The sequence below is a fragment of the Zalophus californianus genome, chromosome 1 (genome assembly GCF_009762305.2).
Source record: "Zalophus californianus isolate mZalCal1 chromosome 1, mZalCal1.pri.v2, whole genome shotgun sequence".
NCBI classification, from domain to species: Eukaryota; Metazoa; Chordata; class Mammalia; order Carnivora; family Otariidae; genus Zalophus; species Zalophus californianus.
Window position 1 is genome coordinate 90,165,080 of NC_045595.1, and position 19,140 is coordinate 90,184,219.

Here is a 19,140-nt window from a genome sequence, read left to right on the forward strand (position 1 = left end):
CCCTCTAAATGCCCGCCCTCAAGGCTAAACCCTTGGCCAATCGGGAGGCAGGAGCCTCAGGCCCATCACTTATTTAGCATACACCCTCCTCTCCCCGTCCCAAGGCCCCGCCCCGTCTGAGGCCGGGATTGTCGCCTAAGCACTTCGTTCTGGCACCTGATTGGCTCCTTTGCCAGCTCCGCCTCCGTCTCCTCCCGCCGCCCTCCCCTTTGCGCTCCCACAGCGGCGGGCGGAGCTAAGTACGCAGGCGCGGGCGCTGCCTCTCTCTTCTGGTGGCCCGCCCTCCCTCCCCCTCTCCCTCCCCTCCCCACCCCCTCTCCCTTCCTCTCCGGGCCTGCGCGCGCGTGTCTTCGTTCTGCACGCGCCGCCGCTAGGCAAGCACTGTCGACGGAGCCTCTGGCCCGCGCGTTCCTTTTCCCCTCCGGCTGCGGAGCGGGCGGGATTCCGCTCCGCGAGCGCGGCAGCAGCGGCAGCCCCGGCGGCCTCGAGCGGCGGCAGAGGCTCGCGATCCCCCAGGCGGACCGTACCACAGCCCGCCAGCACGCGGGGGGAGCCACCCGCCCCGCCGCACACGCCTCGGTGACCCCGCGGGGCTGAGGCGTCGCCGCGCCCGGGAGCGTGAGCGCAAAGCCGGTCTCGACCCCGAGCTCGGAGCCCCGCGGGCCGCGCCCGCCGCCGGCCCCACCCATCCGGGTCGAGGAGGCTGCGGCCATGGCCGAGACGGAGGAGCGGAGCCTAGACAACTTCTTCGCCAAGAGAGACAAGAAGAAGAAGAAGGAGCGGAGCAGCCGGGCAGCGAGCGCCGCGGGCGCGGCGGGCGGTGCCGGCGGGAGCAGCGGAGCCGCGGGCGCGGCGGGCGGCGGGGTGGGCGCGGGGGCCCGGCCGGGCGACGGCGGGACCGCGGGCGCGGGGGCCTCCGGCCCCGGGGCCGCCACCAAGGCCGTGACTAAGGTGAGGGGCCGGGGAGGCCGGGATTCGGGGCCCGGCCGCGCGCTTGCGCCCATGTGCCCGCCCCCGCCGGCCGCCCGCCCGGGGAAGCGTCCGGGAGGGGCCGGCCAGGGGGCGGACGGGCGCGGAGGTTGGCCATGTGACGGGGGCTTCCCACGCCGGGCCGGCGCGCCTCTCCCCGCGGGACCCCCCAGCCCGCTTCCGCCCCGCCCCTCCGCCTCGTGTCGCCGGCAGGGACCGAGACCCAGTCGGCGGGATCCTGGAGGGGAAATGGGTCTGGGTGCGAAGTAGCCGGCCCAGAGCTGCACTTACCGAGTGACGTATTCTCTGAGTAATTTGGTGTTCTGACTTCAGCCCGGCAGTCTGAGCAGAATTTTCTAACAGTCGCTTTTGTGGTAGCTCTAATTGGCATGGCTTGGCCTCTAAGCCCGTAACAGAGTAAGTCTCATGACAACATTGTGGTAGACATTTAGTTGTGGGCTTACTATTGACTTTTTCATTCGACTTTTCCTGGTAGCTTTTAAAGTAACAGCTCTCTGGAAGGAACCCGGTGGAAGTAAGAGGGTTGGACTGCTGGGCACGTTTGTCCTCCAGCCTAGTCGGCCTCGGGATCAAACAGGGCCTTTGGCCAGAAAACGAGTCTATATTTTAGGTTCCAGACACTTGATCCCCTTTTCATAGTCTGATATTTGCCTTAGTTGTGTTTTAACAAATTGCTTTAATCAAACTGTTCTACAGGATGAAGATGAGTGGAAAGAATTTGAGCAAAAAGAGGTTGATTACAGCGGCCTCAGAGTTCAGGCGATGCAAATAAGGTATGGTCTGGTTACAAATGTGTTTAGATAAGCCTTAGGATAGGTATTGTATGTTTGGTTTTTCTCTAGCCCCAAAGCCGCATCACAGTGGCCTCATGCTTTAGATATGCGTAGTAGGGCTGTAATGAGTTGTGTCTTCCTTCTGTGATGGCAGTCCTTCTATATACTGATCAAATTAGCTGCCAGCTCCAAAATCCTCTGAGAGCTTGCCTACTTATTTGAGACAGCTAAAATGAAATGGGTTTTGTGGCTTCAAAACTTTCACTTTTAACATTGTTGCATTGAACTTAGGGTTTTTGTTCATTTGTTTCAAAAAAATAACGTGGTTTTCAGATCTCTCCAATAAGTTAATATGTATTTTTGTAATTGAAGTATACCTAACAGATGTACAGATTTTATTATATGTTCACACAATGAGATCAATCTGTGTAATCAACAGCAAGGTCAAGAAACTGAACGTTACTCCTGCAGAGGAAACCTAAGCCCTTTTAGTCACTGCCTTTACTCCCAAGAATAACCAGTATCCTAACACTGAAGATTTATTCTCCGTAGAATTTTATAGGGATGGCATCAGGTAGTCCAAGCATGTTATTTTTAAAGCTCAAGAAAACAGGGGCGCCTAGGTGGCTCAGATGGTTAAGAGTCTGCCTTCGGTTTAGGTCATGGTCTCTGGGTCCTGGGATGGAGCCACACGTTGGGCTCCTTGCTCTGCTGGAAGTCTGCTTCTCTCTCTCCCCCTGCTTGTGCTCTCTCTCTCTCTCTCTCTCTAATGAATAAAATAAAATCTTAAAAAAAAGTTCAAGAAAACAATAATTTTTTAAAAATTGGGTTGGTTGGTTTAGGGGATTTGAAATTAACATAAGTCCAATCTGTGATAGTTGGTTTTATTTTTTTTATTTTTAAAGATTTTTATTCATATGAGAGAGAGAGGCAGAGGGAGAAGCAGGCTCCCAAGGAGCAGGGAGCCCGATGCGGGACTCGATTCCAGGACTCTGGGATCATGACCTGAGCCGAAGGCAGGCGCTTAACCATCTGAGCCACCCAGGCGCCCTGTGATAGTTGGTTTTAGATTCATATGAATAGATGTCTTATTTTAATGGGCTCATAAAGTAGAAAAAACAGGTGAATATATGGTTCCACCGTTTTTAAGGTTAAAAACTCTTTTATTCCCAGTTTAAAGAAATAAAAGATCTAATGAACTGTCTCCAGTTCGAAGTTTGCAATTTGTATATACCAGTGACCACGTGGCACACTGGTGGAAGTTATTTTCCTTAACAGAATACTGTCTTTTGACAGTGGTAATATTTATGGCCTTAAGTAAGTTACTCAAAAAACCAGGGCTAGTATTTTTGACAATTGTTGAATACCTCCCGGAGCAGCAGGCATTCTGTCCTAGGTTCTTTGACCTCATTTCGTGAGCTTAACCAGAGTGAAACCTGACTGATCATGGGAGACTTTTTAGGAAATGGGGCTTCTCCGCTCTTGAGGTTCTTTTGTAGTAATGTTAAGTAGAAGTGATTTAACTAAATTTTTTTCTCCAACAACTTCTTCAGTTTGTTAGATGTTTCTGGAGAGGTGTAGTGTAGAAAATAACCCTGTGTTCTCCTTGGGCTTGACCTGTGAAAATGAAGGAGGGCACGGGAAGTTCTTATCCATCCATCTGGGGTTGTGGCACTGCCTATGTGTGTGGTTCCTCTTGGCTGTAGAATAAGGCTCTTGGTCAGCCTTTCCTGACCACAGATTCTTAACTGCAGATTCTGAAGATCTGAGTGACAGGAAGAATAGTGTTTGGTCATGTTGAACTTACTGAGCAAGAGGAGCACTTTCTGAGGGGAAAGATTTCAGATTCACTGAATGCAAGAAATTGATTTTATTACATTATGGAGGATATTTAAACTGCCTATTTTTCTGTCATTGATTGTCTATCCCATATCCATATTCAAGGTTATTTTTTCTTTCTCTATGGCTACTCCAGAGATAATGAAACATTTCTTAAATCATTTATATCTTTCACCTTTGCCAGGGGCGTAGGTAAGTCTCAGCTAGTATGAGTGTTTTAAGTTCTGCTTGACCTGAAACTGGACCAGCTTTTATGTTGTGTTTTTCATTATTCTTAGCATGTAGTCTTACTCCTGAATGGTCTGCAACAGATCTTCCTCTAACCTGCTAACATTGAAAAACATACCTTCAGGAAGCTGCTTTTGTGGATTCTCAATCACAGTGGAGTCTAGAGTCTATTTCCGTTGCCTTCACAACTCATTCAATAAAGAGGAATCTAACAGCCTTCAGGAAAGATTTGAGTGTGAGAAGTCATCTGAGGTTTAATAATAATGACTAAAATTTTCATACTATATAGTGAATATCCTTGTAAACTTTGTATTAAAATGTTCTTGACAGTGAAACTCGGTAAGGTTAGGATCCCCAAGGAAAGACACTTTGTTTGGTTCATAGGAGTGGAAGTAGGTTACTCACATAAATGGGATGGAGTTGATAATGTCACGAAAACATGGACTTTGGGGAAAGACAAACCTGGGTTTTAGCCTGCTGCTTATGTGTGACCTTGGGCAAGTCACTTTACTTTTGATTGTTCTGATATGCAGAATTGAGACAACTCCTAGGATTGTGGTGAGGATTTTTGAACAGGGTATTTGTAAAATACCCAGTCATTAATATTAATCATCTTCTCTATTCATTGGGTAAATTAGAATAACTTAGTCTTGGCAATTTCTGTTATTTAACCATGAGGCACCTGATTTATAATACCAAGATTTGAGGACAAGGGGTAGTGGAGGTATACCACCTACTACTATCATGACTAATGTTAGACTCTGGTGAGTCTAACTCACTGTGACCTAATAGGAGAAAATGACATGTTCAGGTTGGCATTAGTATGACCATACAAACAAATCCCTCTCAGGGTGTTAAGCGTTGCTTACAGACCTTGAATTGCTGTCTTCTATAGCTTGGTCTTAATCTTAGGCAGAAGCCCTTAGGAAGGGGCAGAGAAATGAGTTAGCTTTTCTTTGAGAAGTTGGGGCGGGTGATTCTTTATGCCTTTAGGCTGTTAACCTTTTTCTGCCTATGAGAGGCAACCTTGCTATCTCAGTATGAGACAAGGGAATATGAAAACTTTGGGAAGTTGACTTAAAATATCTTGAAATTTTCAGCCTTATAATCTTGTTTTTTCATCCAACTTTTTGCTTTGAAAAATTAGAAACCTCAGAAAAGTTGCAAGAACAATAAGTACCCATATACTCTTTCCTTAGATCTTCTGATCATTTTTGTCACATTTGCTTTATCTTTAGTCAGCTGCAAATACTGCATATAGCCTTAAAGTTCTTGACACTAGACCTTATAATAGGTTAAAATGCTGGACCTTTGTTGAAGATAAGTGCATTTGAAAGGAAATTTTTCAGTAGCAGCAAACATACTGTATTAATGTTCTGTTACATTTACCAACTAGCTCAAGATTTCAGTATCAAGAGTATTATCAGGGCTTGTGTCAGATTTTGTGTCTAAATTAATAGATGTATTCAAGGTCGTCATTACGTATAGACAAGTTCTTTAGAGGGGTGCCACTGGGATGGTGATAAGGGGCCTAACACTGGAGCTTAGATTGTTGCTTGAGCAGTCTAAATGGGACCTGTAGGCCTCTCTGATCTTTAAAATGGATTTTTGAGGGAAAGAAAGATTTCATTTAATATTTGGAGGTTACTAGATGTTGAGCATTTGTCATGTTTCAAGAATGAATGGACTTCTTGGAGGAGCGCCTGGCTGGTTCAGTAGGTGGAGCATGTGACTCAATCTCAGGGTTGTGCGTTCAAGCCCCACATTTTGGAGCCCAGTGGTTGTTTTAGGAAGCTTCTTAAGAAATCTAGAACTTTAGGGGCACCTGGGTGGCTCAGTTGGCTAAATGTCTCCCTTGAAATCAGGTCATGATCCCGAGCAGAGAACCTGCTGCTCCCCCTGCTTCTGCTCTCTCTGTCAAATAAACGTAATACATTTCTTTAAAAAAAAGAAATCTAGACCTTTAAACCCATTAGGGCTGGTTAAGTTGTTCCTTGAAGAAATCACTCCAGCATCCAAGCTGGATTCATTGTAGCAAATACTGTGTGACTACAGTGTGCCAGACATCAGGGTTGTAGAAATAACTCCTCTACTAAACACCAGTAGATCATTTCAGTGATGGGCAGGATGCTGTGGAACACAGGAGACAGACACTTGGTCTCCCGGGAAGGGGTTGAGAAAGAGTCCTTGGAGGAACGCGATGCCATTTTGAGCTGCCAGCATAGCTCATCAGGCCGTGTCTATCCATTTTATTGTAACAGTGGTTGGATAACAGGGTCAAACAATGGAGATGCCTAGCATTCTAGCAGAAACACATTTAAGTCTGGATTTTGTGTTAGCTGCTAAAACCCTCTAGTGTCGGGGAACAAGGGTTAGGATGTATATATAAACTCTCATGTAATGTCCTATGAGATAAAGAGGTAAGGGTGTTCCGTTTTTATTAATAAACTGCTGCAGGATGTGTAATCCCGATCAGCCTTACTGAAAGTGAATTTCTCAAAATAGAGAAAATTTCTGTGTCATATGTTAGAGCTCTAAAGAGGATAAAATGAAGAGGCAACATGAAAGAGTATGAGCTGTGGAGACCCAGGGATTGGCTTGCTACTTCGTAGCCCTGGGGAAGGGGCTTAAATGTCTGTCAGTTTCCTCCTGTGTACAGTGGGTCTCCCGCCTGCCTTGGTGTTACCATGAGGTTTAGCTTTGTGAAGTGGTAGGAAGGGCCTGGCCTTCTAGATACTCAGTAAATACTCCCTTTTCTTAGCTTCATTCCCCTTATACCACTAGCAGTGCCTTACAGACTTGCATATTTAAGATTGTATACATTAAATCGTGATAATGTATTTACAAGTAGCAGTGTAGTTTTTACTTATTTTTTTTTTAAAGATTTTATCTGTTAGAGCGTGGGTGAGAGAGAGAGTAAGCAAGGGTACAAGCAGGGGGAGCTGCAGGCAGAGGGAGAAGCAGGCTCCCCACTGAGCAAGGAGCCTGATGCAAGGAGCCTGATGTGGGACTTGATCCCAGGGCACTGGGATCATGACCTGAGCCGAAGGCAGACGCTTAACCGACTGAGCCACCCAGGCGCCGATGATAAGCTATATATTCTGTTTGGGTCAAATACCAAATTTTAGCCTAATCATCTCCTGTGGAAATGACTCTTTGCAACATGTGTCTTATGGCGTTTAGAGATTTGACATTTTCTAGAGTGTGTAAATAAGAAAAAGTAATCTGGATGTTTAAATCATTTCTACCCTGCCCTTAGTCCAATGGCCTCTTGGCATCTCTGGGCCTTTGTTCCCACTGTTGGATGAAGGGTCTTGACTAGACAGTTTCCAATGTTTAGTTTAACTAAAACTTCAGAATCTTAAGAAACCAAAATATTAAGTTGTCTTGTTTCTATTATTACAGATACATAATCCCTTTAATTAAATCACTCATTTCTTTGTAATAGTTTGTAATTTAAAGGGATTTTTAGATTTTGTGATTTATTCATTCTTCACTTGTCTCTGAGGGTGAAGAGTAATAAATGTTACAGTAAAGGAACCTTCTTTTACATGGGACCATCAGTATTCTGTTAGACCAAATTGGGGCTTTTCTTTAATATTTTATTGTGAATTAGAAAACCTGTATTTTTTAAGGACATTTAAAAGGTATAACAGCATTGGGGCACCTGGGTGGCTCAGTCGTTAAGCGTCTACCTTCGGCTCTGGTCATGATTCCAGGGTCCTGGGATCGAGCCCCGCATTGGGCTCCCTGCTACTCGGGAAGCCTGCTTCTCCCTCTCCCACTCCCGCTGCTTGTGTTCCCTCTCTCGGTGTGTCTCTCTCTGTCTAATAAATAAAATCTTTAAAAAAAAAAACAGGTATAACAGCATTAAAAATGTATGAGAATGATCCATAATCCCTTCTGCTTAGAGGTAATCATAATCAGTGTTAAAAATTTTTTGGTTTTCAGTTGATTGCTTACTATAAGCTGATAATTCCAGAGTTTAGGTATACTAATCACCACATGCCACAGTAATTTGAAGAAAAATCTATTTTAGAGTCTAGTATACATACTTGAACAACAGTGATTCAGCACATTTTGCTGAGTTAACTGTTTCACAATGATAGACCAACTGAAAGCTAGCATACCTTGGTGGGTATATATATATATATATATATATACATGAGTATAAAAGTCCCATGAAGGTTCTTAAAATCTTTGTTGGGGTCTTATGTCCCTGTCTGCCTGGGTTTGGGTTACTGGGACATTACTAACAAATCTTACATAACTAGGTAAATAACACCCATGTTTTTACTCATGAACCAAGCAAATTGCATGAAAGTATAATTACATTGGCATCGGTTCTCAGAAGTGGGTGACAAAAAAAATTCTTTGGAACAGTTATAATGTTTGGATACCACTGTTAGACTGCTGGATAAATTAGGACCTTCATATCCTTACCTGGTCATTCCACGTATAAACTTTAGAAAAGAGTCAGTGTTTGGTATCTATTTTTTAAAAATGTGTTTAAAAGAACATGTTCATGTTGTGGGTTTTTGGGATTTTGAGTTTTGTTCTCTTTTATTTTTCTCCTAATATAAAGGTAGCACCTATTTGAAAACTCAGATGGATATTAAAAAGCATGTAATAGTGGGGCACCTGGGTGGTGCAGTTAGTTAAGCATCTGACTCTTGGTTTCAGCTCACATTGTGAGATTGAACCCCTCGGACTCCACACTCAGCATGGAATCTGCTTAATTACGATTCTCTCTCCCTCTGCTGCCCCCCCCCGCCCAAAAAAACCCATATAACAACATTTAACAGCCACTTACTATGTGCCAGGCACTTTTCTTGGTGCTTTGTGTCTTTTAACTCATTTAATTTTCAAAATGGAGCTGTTACCCCATTTTACATAGGAGGAAACTGAGGCATACAAAAGTTAAGTGTCACACGCAAAGTCTCCTGGCTATCAGTGGCAAAACCCAAATGATTTGAACCAGGAAGTCTGGTTTTAGAATCTGCTCGTAACTGTTTGCTGCATGAAGAAAATAAAATCAGGCATTCTAGCACCCAGCTACTTTTTAAAACCTTTTTTAAAAATCAAAATGTCCTTCTACTTAATATTAGGTGTATAGATTTTGTTTTAGTAAGCCATTGGCTTAACTGACATAAATATTACTTCCATGTCAGCATGGGCCTGACATTTTAAATGGCTGTACAGGATTCTATTATGTGTTAATAAAAAAGGAAAACCAAAGAGTGGCTCGGCCATATTCTCATTCTTTTTTCCTCTTGAATTATAGTCTTAAGTAAAATCATGCTACAAATGCAGACTGAGGAGGAGCTCATTCCTCTCTCCCCTCCCTGATTGCCTCTAAATTCTGGAATCACCTCTGTTGGTGGGCACTGTCTTTGAAATTTTTCTATAAGTATCTTTAAAGGAGACCATTAGTTATTGAAGAAATTTGTCTTATAGCTGGCACTTTCCTTGTTCTAATAGAAATGGAAGGAAAGCACCCTGAGATGTCCTTTTGCAGAAGCCCAGAGAGGCCATGATGTTTCCAGGGCCATACACGGTAGGGTGGGAGTCATCTGTACGTTGTTAAGGTCATGATCACTGATCAGGCATCAAAGGGAGAAAATGTCTAAAAAGAGTGAAAGGCCAAGGACAGCTTTAGGCAATAGCCTTATCTTTTCAGTAGGAGAGAAAAGCATGGTCAGAATGGTAAAGGAGGTTGATAGCCTGAAGTTCTAGGAAAAACCATCACGGTCATGGAATATAATTCATGGAAAGGTTGGTAGTCTGTGCCAGAGGCAGCAGCAGCAAGGGCGAATCACGGCAGAAAAAGGAGTTAGATTTGACAGGTAATTCCCTGATTCCCGACTCAAGCCAATTCAAGAATAAAGAAATAAGAAATTGGCATAAACACTACAGCCAGTCTTAGGATACCATTGAGGGTATCTTTCACATTTATAATTAACTAATAAAGCCAAAGACTGAGTTTTTGTATTCTCTTTTTTAAATGGGTGACATATCTGGTGTTAGGGACCAGTTCCATATATTCCCTGTGTCAAACAGTAGAGACTGGCACTAATAGTCTGTAGCACTGATGTTAACACTGAACACAGGCTTGTTTCTTCTATTGGAATGTGAGTTCTCATTTTGTAATATGTACTAAAGGATTAGCAAATGAAATTATACAACTTTCAAAAACGTTTGATCACTGAAAATACGCTTACCATGAGTGCCTATTTGGCCACTGTGGTCCTAGAAAATCCAGGGATTACACTCTTAATCCCTCTCAAGTCCCCTTTTCTCAGGTTAGCCTGGCCTCTCTTCCTCCCTCAGTTGTGTGAGGTTCTTAGCTGGGGTCCTGCTCTTCTTTGGGGCTGCTCAATGTAATCACATAGATTGTCATAAGCGTGGCAGGTCAGTATGGTAAATATTTCTAAATGTTCTTGAGTATGTGAGGTTTGCAAAAAGGAAAGCAGAGACTTATCAGACCAGGTGGTTTTCTAAACCTTTTGTAGCAATGAAATCCTTTCATAGGATGTCAGGTGGAAGTCCTGGTGTATAACAGATAACATCCCCTATTTCTGTCTTTTTTTTTTTTTTTAAAGATTTTATTTGTTTTTCAACAGAGAGCAAGAAAGGGAACACAAGCAGGGGGAGTGGGAGAGGGAGAAGCAGGCTTCCCGCGGAGCAGGGAGCCCAGTATGGGGCTCGATCCCAGGGACCCTGGGATCATGACCTGAGCCGAAGGCAGACGCCTAACAACTGAACCACCCAGGCGCCCATTTCTGTCTCTCAAACAAGAGGGGCATTGAGGCTCTGAGGAGGTTAGGTGACTTCTCTTAGGGTCACACAGATCAGCATTGATACAACTTAGGATTTCGACTGATGATTTTCCTGGTGGTTCTGTAACTGAATTCACTTGTTTGCTTTTCCAATAGTGAAAAGGAAGAAGATGATAACGAGAAAAGAGAAGATCCAGGTGATAACTGGGAAGAAGGTGGAGGAGGTGGTAGTGGTGTAGAAAAGTCTTCAGGTCCCTGGAATAAAACAGCTTCAGTACCAGCACCTCCTGCTGCAGTAATTGGTAACCTTAATATTTCATTTTCATAAAGCTATGTATAATTTTATATACTGTTGGCATTCAACTAAATGAATGCTTGTGGTAGAATGAGTGGGGTTCCTTTCTGTTCTTGGGAGAGACGTTTGTTTAAAGACTTTCATATCCTAAGTAATTTGGAACTTATGATATGTGCTTTTCGGTAGGCTGCTTACTTTATATGTAAACTAACTTGCCAAACTTAAATGTTTAAGTAATTTGTTTCAATTTTTGACAGTTGGCTAAGGGAAATTGTACCTGTGTTTCCACCTGTGTTTGTGTTTTTTCCCCCATTCCCCATTTTACTGTCTTGAAGCATGAATTCTCAGGAGGGCATATTTTATCACTCCTAAGAGTTGATAAGACGTGGTTCTTTGTGGGGGGTGAAGAAATAGCAGATCTTCTAGTGGGCTGTTGCCCACCAGAGGGGCGAAGTGTGAGCAGGTGCACAGTGTATATATGGTATTAACATTTCCTGGTGTGTGGGGGCATGGTAGTTAGGAAATAGCTGTCTAAAATGGCCCCTTAGAATGGAAGTGTTGAGAAAAGTTCGAGAAACATTGCGTTAATATATAACGCAATGTTATATATTATATATGTTATATATATATATATATACCCATTTTTTTAATGCAGAATAATATAGAGTAACAAATCACTCCAAATCTTACTGCCCAGAGAATAAAGATAACTAGTGTGTGTCAACATTCTTGCATCCTTTCTAGCCCTTTGCTATTGTATATGTTTTTCTGTTTAACTTTTTTTACTGCATCTGTCACTGATCCTGATGACCTACACATTGCTAACCTCAGTGTCCCAAGTCTTGGTCCTCACCCGATTTGCCCATCAGCAGCGCTTGCCGTAGTTGATCACCCCAGGACACCACAGTCTCCTGCTCCCTCCGTGGTTCGTTCTCAGTCTCCCCGGCTGGGATTTTTTTCTCTCCTGCCTCTGAGAGAGAACCTACCCCAGTGCTCAGCCCCTGCTGCTCCCTGCACCCTTCTTCACCAGGCTCCACATGCCAGCAACTCTGAAATTCACATCAGCTCAGATCTCTTCTGACCGCCAGACACATAGCTCTTAGCTGCCTAGCCGGCATCTCATTATCCACGTACCCCCAACGCACAGTAGATCCCTTAACATGAGGGTGGGGCCCCGAACCCCAGTGCAGTCAAATCCACATTTCACTTGACTACTGCAAAACTTCACTACTGAGCGCCTACTGTGATTAGAAGCCTTACCTGTAACATAAACATACCAATTGACACATATTTTGTACATTTATACTACTATATTCTTAGAATAAGCTAGAGGAAAAATACTAAAATCATCAAGAAAAAATAGGTTACAGTTTTATACCGTATTTATCGAAAACATCCACATGTAAGTGAAGCCATGCAGTTCAAACCTATGTTGGGTCAACACAACAGCCTTTGTAATCTCATTGCGATTCTTTCGCTCACTTAGGCCACTTCTCCTTTGATAACTTTTTCTTGCTCCAAACCTAAATCTGATTTGTCAGTAAATTTGTTTTGTCTTTATTTTCAAAATCAGACTCTTTATGTGACTAGTTCTCTCCAGTTCCACTGCTACCAGTGGTTTGAACTGTCCATTTTTATATGGATTAGTGAGGTCACCTCTTCACTGGTCTGCCTGTGGCTGTATGTACGCTGTTTCCGAACCTCCAGTGGTGCCCCCTCTGCTTGGAGTAGAAGCTGCAGCTCTCAGTGACCTGCAAGGCCTTGGATGCCTGCCTTGTGATCCCTTCTTCGGACTTGGTGTTTCTTTTAATCTGGTCCTCGCTTACCCTGCCCCTTGAGGACACTAGGCACACTGCTGCCAGGGGCCCTTTGTGCCTGTGTTCTCAGCCTGAATCCGCTTTCCTTTATATTAGGAGTCTCTAAGTAAGCTTTTTCTGCGAAGGGCCAGATAATTAATTTAGGTTTTGAGGGCCGCGCGGAAGATGGTTTTAACTACCCAGCCCTGCCGTGACGGCACAGAAGCAGCCATAGACGACACAAACACACAGTGAGTGTAGCTGCATTCCAGTAAAATATAACATCCAGAAGCGGACCAGATTTGGCTTGTTTACCAACTCGAGATGTGTTTGCCTTCTTACGGCTTTCAGGCCTTGTTTGGTTTTCACCTCAGCGCTGAGACCCCTACCCATCGTGTGTGCTCCCTTGATGAACTCTTCCCCCGATTTCATCTTTGGTACAGCACCAACCTTTACATGTGTGTGTCTCCTCCCTCCAGCCTAACACTGCCCCGTGGTACTTTCTGCAGGGATGGAATCGCCTCTGTCCACTGTAGTAGCCGCTTGCCACAGGTGGCTATTGAGTACTTAAAGTGTGACTAATGTAACTAAGGAACTGAATTTTTGAGTTTATTTCATTTCAGATGGCTGCATGTGGCTAGCAGCCTGAATATCCAGTTCTAAATTTTTTTTTTAAAGATTTTATTTAATTGGCAGCGTGAGGGAGAACACAAGTAGGGAGAGTGGGAGAAGGAGAAGCAGGCTTCTGGCTGAGCAGGGAGCCCGATGGTGGGGCTCGATACCAGGACTCCAGGATCATGACCTGAGCCAAAGGCAGTCGCTTAACCAACTGAGCCACCCAGGTGCCCCAGAATATCCAGTTCTTGAAGGCATGTCCTTAACATTTGTATCCCACTGTGTAGTTTAGAACAGCACCTGACACATAGCGGGTACTCAGTCACTAATGAATGCGTGTGATATTATAGCTTTCCCACACTTAATTAAAAGCTGTATGAGACAATAAGCCTTTATAATAGTATTCAAATGGCTGCATTATATTGCAGTTAATAAATGATGGTGTAGGCGTTTATTTGAAATGAAGTTTTTGATAAATGGAAAACACACGTAAAATACTGAATGCATATTGAGAATGGGGAGAAAAAAATGATATGTAGCGAAAAGCTAGAAGGTTCTGTCCGGAAAATGTTAGCCATCCTGGAAGACATGGGGCTGCTCGGCAGCTTAAGTTTTTTTTTTCCCTGCTTTACCTGTGTTTATTGATGTAGAAGAGAAGGAAATTATTAAAGATATGTAGTAGTTTATTTTTATTCGTCTTTTAGAATTAAATCTATACACAAGCATTTTTGTAAATAAATTCTTTACACGTACCATGTTATGTAACCCACCAACCAGGTAAAGAAGTGATTATCCACATTTACCTATATGTCAACTGAGGGCTGAGGTAGTGCTGTTCTGAAAGACAGTCCCTGATGGACTGTCTCCCAGGTCCAGAAGATTCTTCTCCCACTTACAGTAAGGTGACTTCCAGAAGGAACTCATGTACAGAGGTAATCGAAGTTGTACATGATAGAGAAGTTAGAAGACTACTCCAGAAAGATAAGAATATCTTCACTTTCAGACATTTTCTCGGATAACTTTCCTTCTATTGTCCAGAGACTTGTGTAGGTATTGGGTTTTTTTCCTGTAGTTGTCAAGTGATCGGGAATGCGGGACTAGCTTACTAAAATGCCAGGCATTTGAGTAGTTTCTCTAAACTGTTACAAAATGTTAGTTACAGAGACCCCAGAACCAGCAATGACTAGCGGTGTGTATAGGCCTCCTGGAGCCAGGTTAACCACAACAAGGAAAACACCACAAGGACCACCAGAAATCTACAGTGATACACAGTTCCCATCCCTGCAGTCCACTGCCAAGCATGTAGAAAGCCGGAAGTAAGTACTCTCAATTCTTGCCTTTTGTCTGGGAGCCCTGTCCCTTGGCCAGCAAGTGGGATGTGGGAGATAGGAAAACCCACCTGGGGTGGAGGGGAGGGGGTCTCTTTGGTAAAGCCCAGGCAGCAGCTGACAGGCAGCTGAAAATTAGGTGGGACTTATGTGCCTGGGGGTGGGAAGCAGGGAAAGAGCACCAAAGACAGACATTGTCTACAAGAGTTGCTTTATTCCTGGTGGGTGTTGTTCTGTAGCTATGACATCTGTCTAGTTATGTTAAGTACATGTTCCTTATAGCATGGAAACTAGAAATGTAAGAGCAGTATTTCATTGTATTCCCTGTTGATGTGAATAGATGAAAGATGTTGGCAGTTATAAATCTAATATTAAAATCTTATTTCAGCAGGTACTTAAAATGAATGCTACCTGGAATTAAATGACCACATATGGCACTTCCACATCCTTTGTAGGGACATGAAATTTTTTTTTTAAGTAAATAAAATGGGAAGAAATGTAAAGGGCATCAGATGGAAATACTGTTTGGGGGGGTGGCTTTTAGAGTAAATTCCAGCCTTTTGCCTCTTTGGGAGCCCAGCTTAAGCTTCCATTGGACTCGCTTCTCTGCTCTGTCCTACAGAATAAGGGGGCAGTGATCCCCCACACTCACCTTGCTTTATCTGATCCCCTCTCATAAAGTAGACATAGACGTGAGGAGAAATCACTGAATAATGAGTGACTTGAATAAGAAAATTGTTGCCCTTATGCATAAAGAGATGTATTGTTTATTATTTGCTAAAAATAAAAGTGACTCTTAGACGGAATCAGTGTGTCATCAGATAGCCTTTTGACTTTGCAGTTGTCTTCAAGTTGGTCCCAAAATAGGTTTGCAGTGAATAGCATTCAAATAGATTTGCTGCCACAGAAAATGGGACCATAGAGCTTCAGTATTTGTATTTTCTGATCCTTGGAAGCCCGGAAAGTGATCTGATGATGATTTTATGGGCAGGTTTCCCCTGCTGTCGAAAGTCGAGCATTCCTATGAAACCCTTCCTAAGCCAGAAAGGCATAAAGCAAAGACGGTCCCCCGCTTTCTGAAAGGTTGCATTACGCCACTTCACTTTTACAGGAAGACCTATTTTCTTGTGCTAACTGAAAGAAATCTGAAGAGGATTTTCACCGTTATGAAAAAAGCTGTTGCCACACTAACTTTTGTAAAAGCAAGTGGTGTACGCAAACTTTGGGAAAGCAGGATACCTGTACCGGTTTCCCCTCCTGTTACTCCCTCAGGATACTTCTAAGGGGTGGCTTTTTTTTGGGGGGCGGGGAGGATCAACAACTTAGTGAAGAAGAAATATTTACTGATTACATTTCTTTTCCCTTAGGGATAAAGAAATGGAGAAGAGCTTTGAAGTAGTAAGACACAAAACTAGAGGTAGGGATGAGGTTTCAAAAAACCAGGCCCTTAAACTTCAGCTAGACAACCAGTATGCTGTGCTTGAAAATCAGAAAAGCAGCCACACACAGTACAATTAAGGAATGGTCTTTGCTAACCCTTCTAAGGTAACTAGACCGCAGCTAACCACCAGGAACAGCCATTCATCATCTGACCTCTGCTGGACCCACAGCCGATGCAGACCACTCGATCTAAGTGACCGGCCCTATGGTACTGTGGGGGTACAGGTGTCACGGCTGCTCTTTGTATATATTGGATTTAGGGGAATTCTCATTGTTCTCGAAGTGCGCAAACTAGATTCAGCAGTGTTCTTTATTACTCTGCAAACAGAAAACCAGAAACTGCAGCCAGTGGTCATTTCAAAATCTTTTTATGTTCAGATACTGAGCCTTCGTAAGGGCTGACTACCTCAGGTTTGCTGCACTCGTTGCGGACTTCATGTGGATCACAACTTCTGGACACGGAGGTTACAGCTAGTAAGTGTCGGTGTGAAGCTTGAGACCAGCTCTACTGGATTCCTATCAGAAATCCTGCAGAAAGTCAGCCATCTGGGTTCTGATCTGCTGTAAAAGATGAAGATTTAAGTGACCTTAATTAACCTGTCCTGTGCCCCACCCTTGGATACTCTGTAGTGGGCCGTGTTAGACTTCCTGGAACGTGCCGCTCTCAAAAGAACTCCTGTGTTCAGATAATCTCTGTAGGGTTGTGATTTTATTATTTAAACTTTGAGTTGTATTCTGAGGTAACCACAAATTAAATTCAGCCAAACTTGGGTCCACCAAGTGGGAAAGGGGGTAGGGGAGGGAGTAATCTTATTTTCTTTTAGTAATTTTTTATTTGGGTAGTGCTTTTTCTGTGTTCCACACATTAAGGCCTTTTTTTTTTTCCTTCTTTTTTGACTTGGAATAAGTTCTTTGACAGAGCATATTGGTTAAATAAGTGACCTGAAATATGCATTAAAATTGAGATGTCTCATGAATTTGCCAAGCCCTAGAGTGGAACCAAATAGCCTTTGGTGTCAAGGGCAGTGGATGCGGGGGGCTCTACTTCAGGTGCTGCTAAGCTTCCTCTAATCAGGTCTAAACTGTACAGTAAACTGCAGGGGAAAGAGTATGGGTTCTGCTCAGGCCAAGGCATTCACTGACCGGTCCTTCTCAATTCAGAGCAACATGAGCAGAACCTTAGCCTAAAACCCACGTAGGTTTTCACGGATCTTGCATGATCTTTGAGAAGATTTCCAGATCACTTGTGCCCAAATTTTTCAGGTGTTGGACGTTCTATAGATGCAGTGATTGTGCCAGTTTAGCTCTGTTATCAACCTTCTGGTATGTCTTTATGTTCATTTGAAGAGTCAGGGGCGAAGACAGGTGATGTAGCACTTCTGTTTTTAATAATTACAGCTTAAACTATCCAGTAATTTTTGGTCCTTAAAGGGACTTCAGGAAGCTACCCAGGATTACTGAAAAATCCATCTAATGAGATCTTCTGGTAATGTACTAGTTTTGTGTCTTTGGTTCAATAGATCTATTTCAAAGTGGTATGTGACCACTTGACGCAGAGTCTGGGTTTCTCTCTAATAAATCCCTTTGCCAAGTGCAGGAGTTGCAGACTTGCTACTGGCAAGAGTGAAGCAAGTGAGCGAGTAAAACTGTCCTGGTGTGGGGGCATCTCCTACAGGAGTTCAGTCTTGATGAAAGTGTCAGTGCAGGAATCGGCTCCTGGGAGGTCACAGTATCTCCTGACAGGACCTGCCCACCACATCTGGGCCAGGATGTTGGCGTTTTTTGAGGTGGCAGGCAGGGTGCCTGCCTTCTGGTGTATTGGGGTGAGCAGCTGAGCCAGCCAAGGAGAGGTTGGATGATTAAGCAAGAAATAAGGGATTCTTGGTTAAACTGAAGACTTCATTTGGGAACCAAAAATCTTAACAAATAATCTCTTGGACCTTGAGCCACATATTTCCCCTGAAAAGTATGCATTTTTTTCCAGCAAAATTGTGTTGGGGGTTATGTTATTGAGGAATGAACTGAGATGGATATGTGGAACTTTTATTTAATGGCATACTATACTAGAAATCTGAAGACCTGCAGGAGATTTAAAATTCCAACTCTTATTATAACTTTTTAAAAGATTGTGAAATTATAAAAATGCACATGAATCAAGTTTTAATATACTGTATGATGGGTGGGTGAGGCTGTCCATTGTACCATTTCTTTCTTTGAATTCTCAGGCATGGTTTGGCAGTGCAAGAACTCTGTAACATTAACAAATTCAATAAAAAGTAAATATATGGATTGTGCAGTTTGATTGTTTTTATTCATTCCCCCCCATAGTTTTTATTCTTAATCCTTCAAGTATCCTGTTTTTTGAAAATGGCTAATTGATGCCACGCCTCCGTCGCTGTAGGAGGATGGTACTCTTCATCTCAGGGGGTACCTTCTGTTGGAAGAAGGCAGAGTACTCTGAATGTTAACAAAACAGCTGGAATGAAGGTGGCTGCAAATCTAGGATGAGTATTCTTTACCAAAGTTAAAAGCATTAAAATGTACTTTTTTTCTTTGTTAGTGTATTAAATTTGTCATAAACCATCGTGATGCTGTTTGATGGCTTTTTTTAAAAAGATTTATTTCTTATAGAGAGTGCGCACACGTGTGCACCAGTGACAGGAAGGTTAGAGGGAGAGAATCTCAGACTCCCCACTGAGTGCGGAGCCTAACTCGGGACTTGATCTCATGACCCTGAGATCATGACCAAAGCGGAAACCAAAAAAAAAAAAAAAAAACAGACACTTAACCAACTAAGCCACCCAGGGGCACCTCTGTTTGATAACATTTTACCTGCAGCAGAACTTCTTTCAGAATTGGAGTCAGTCCTCTCAAACCCTGCCACTGCTTTATCAAGCTCAGTTTATGTGATATTCTCAGTCCTTTGTTGCCATTTTTTTTTTAAGATTTTATTTGAGAGGGAGGGAGAGAGCTAGAGCGAGAGTGAGCACGGGAGCAAGGGGGTGGGGGTGCTGAGGGAGAAGCAGGCTCCCCACTGAGCAGGGACCCTGACTTGGC

At 43.4% G+C, this 19,140-nt stretch overlaps 1 protein-coding gene across 10 annotated transcripts; it reads left to right on the forward strand.

Moving 5' to 3' along the window:
• Positions 1-263: 263 nt before the first annotated feature.
• On the forward strand, positions 264-18,373 carry CDV3 (CDV3 homolog). Of its 10 annotated transcripts, XR_003518051.2 has the most exons (7): positions 280-951; positions 1,687-1,763; positions 10,766-10,911; positions 14,472-14,631; positions 16,011-16,060; positions 16,189-16,291; positions 16,462-16,573. XR_003518051.2 is itself a non-coding variant. In XM_027583877.2 (6 exons), the coding sequence occupies exons 1-6, from the start codon at positions 712-714 to the stop codon at positions 16,476-16,478; spliced, it is 690 nt and encodes a 229-aa protein (XP_027439678.1). In that variant the 5' UTR covers positions 280-711; the 3' UTR covers positions 16,479-18,373. The 10 variants fall into 10 exon arrangements, 8 of the variants coding, with proteins under 8 accessions (XP_027439677.1, XP_027439682.1, XP_027439678.1 ...); XM_027583877.2 differs by lacking the exon at positions 16,189-16,291 and having other exon boundaries at positions 16,462-18,373; XM_027583878.2 differs by having other exon boundaries at positions 16,189-16,770.
• Positions 18,374-19,140: the final 767 nt, after the last annotated feature.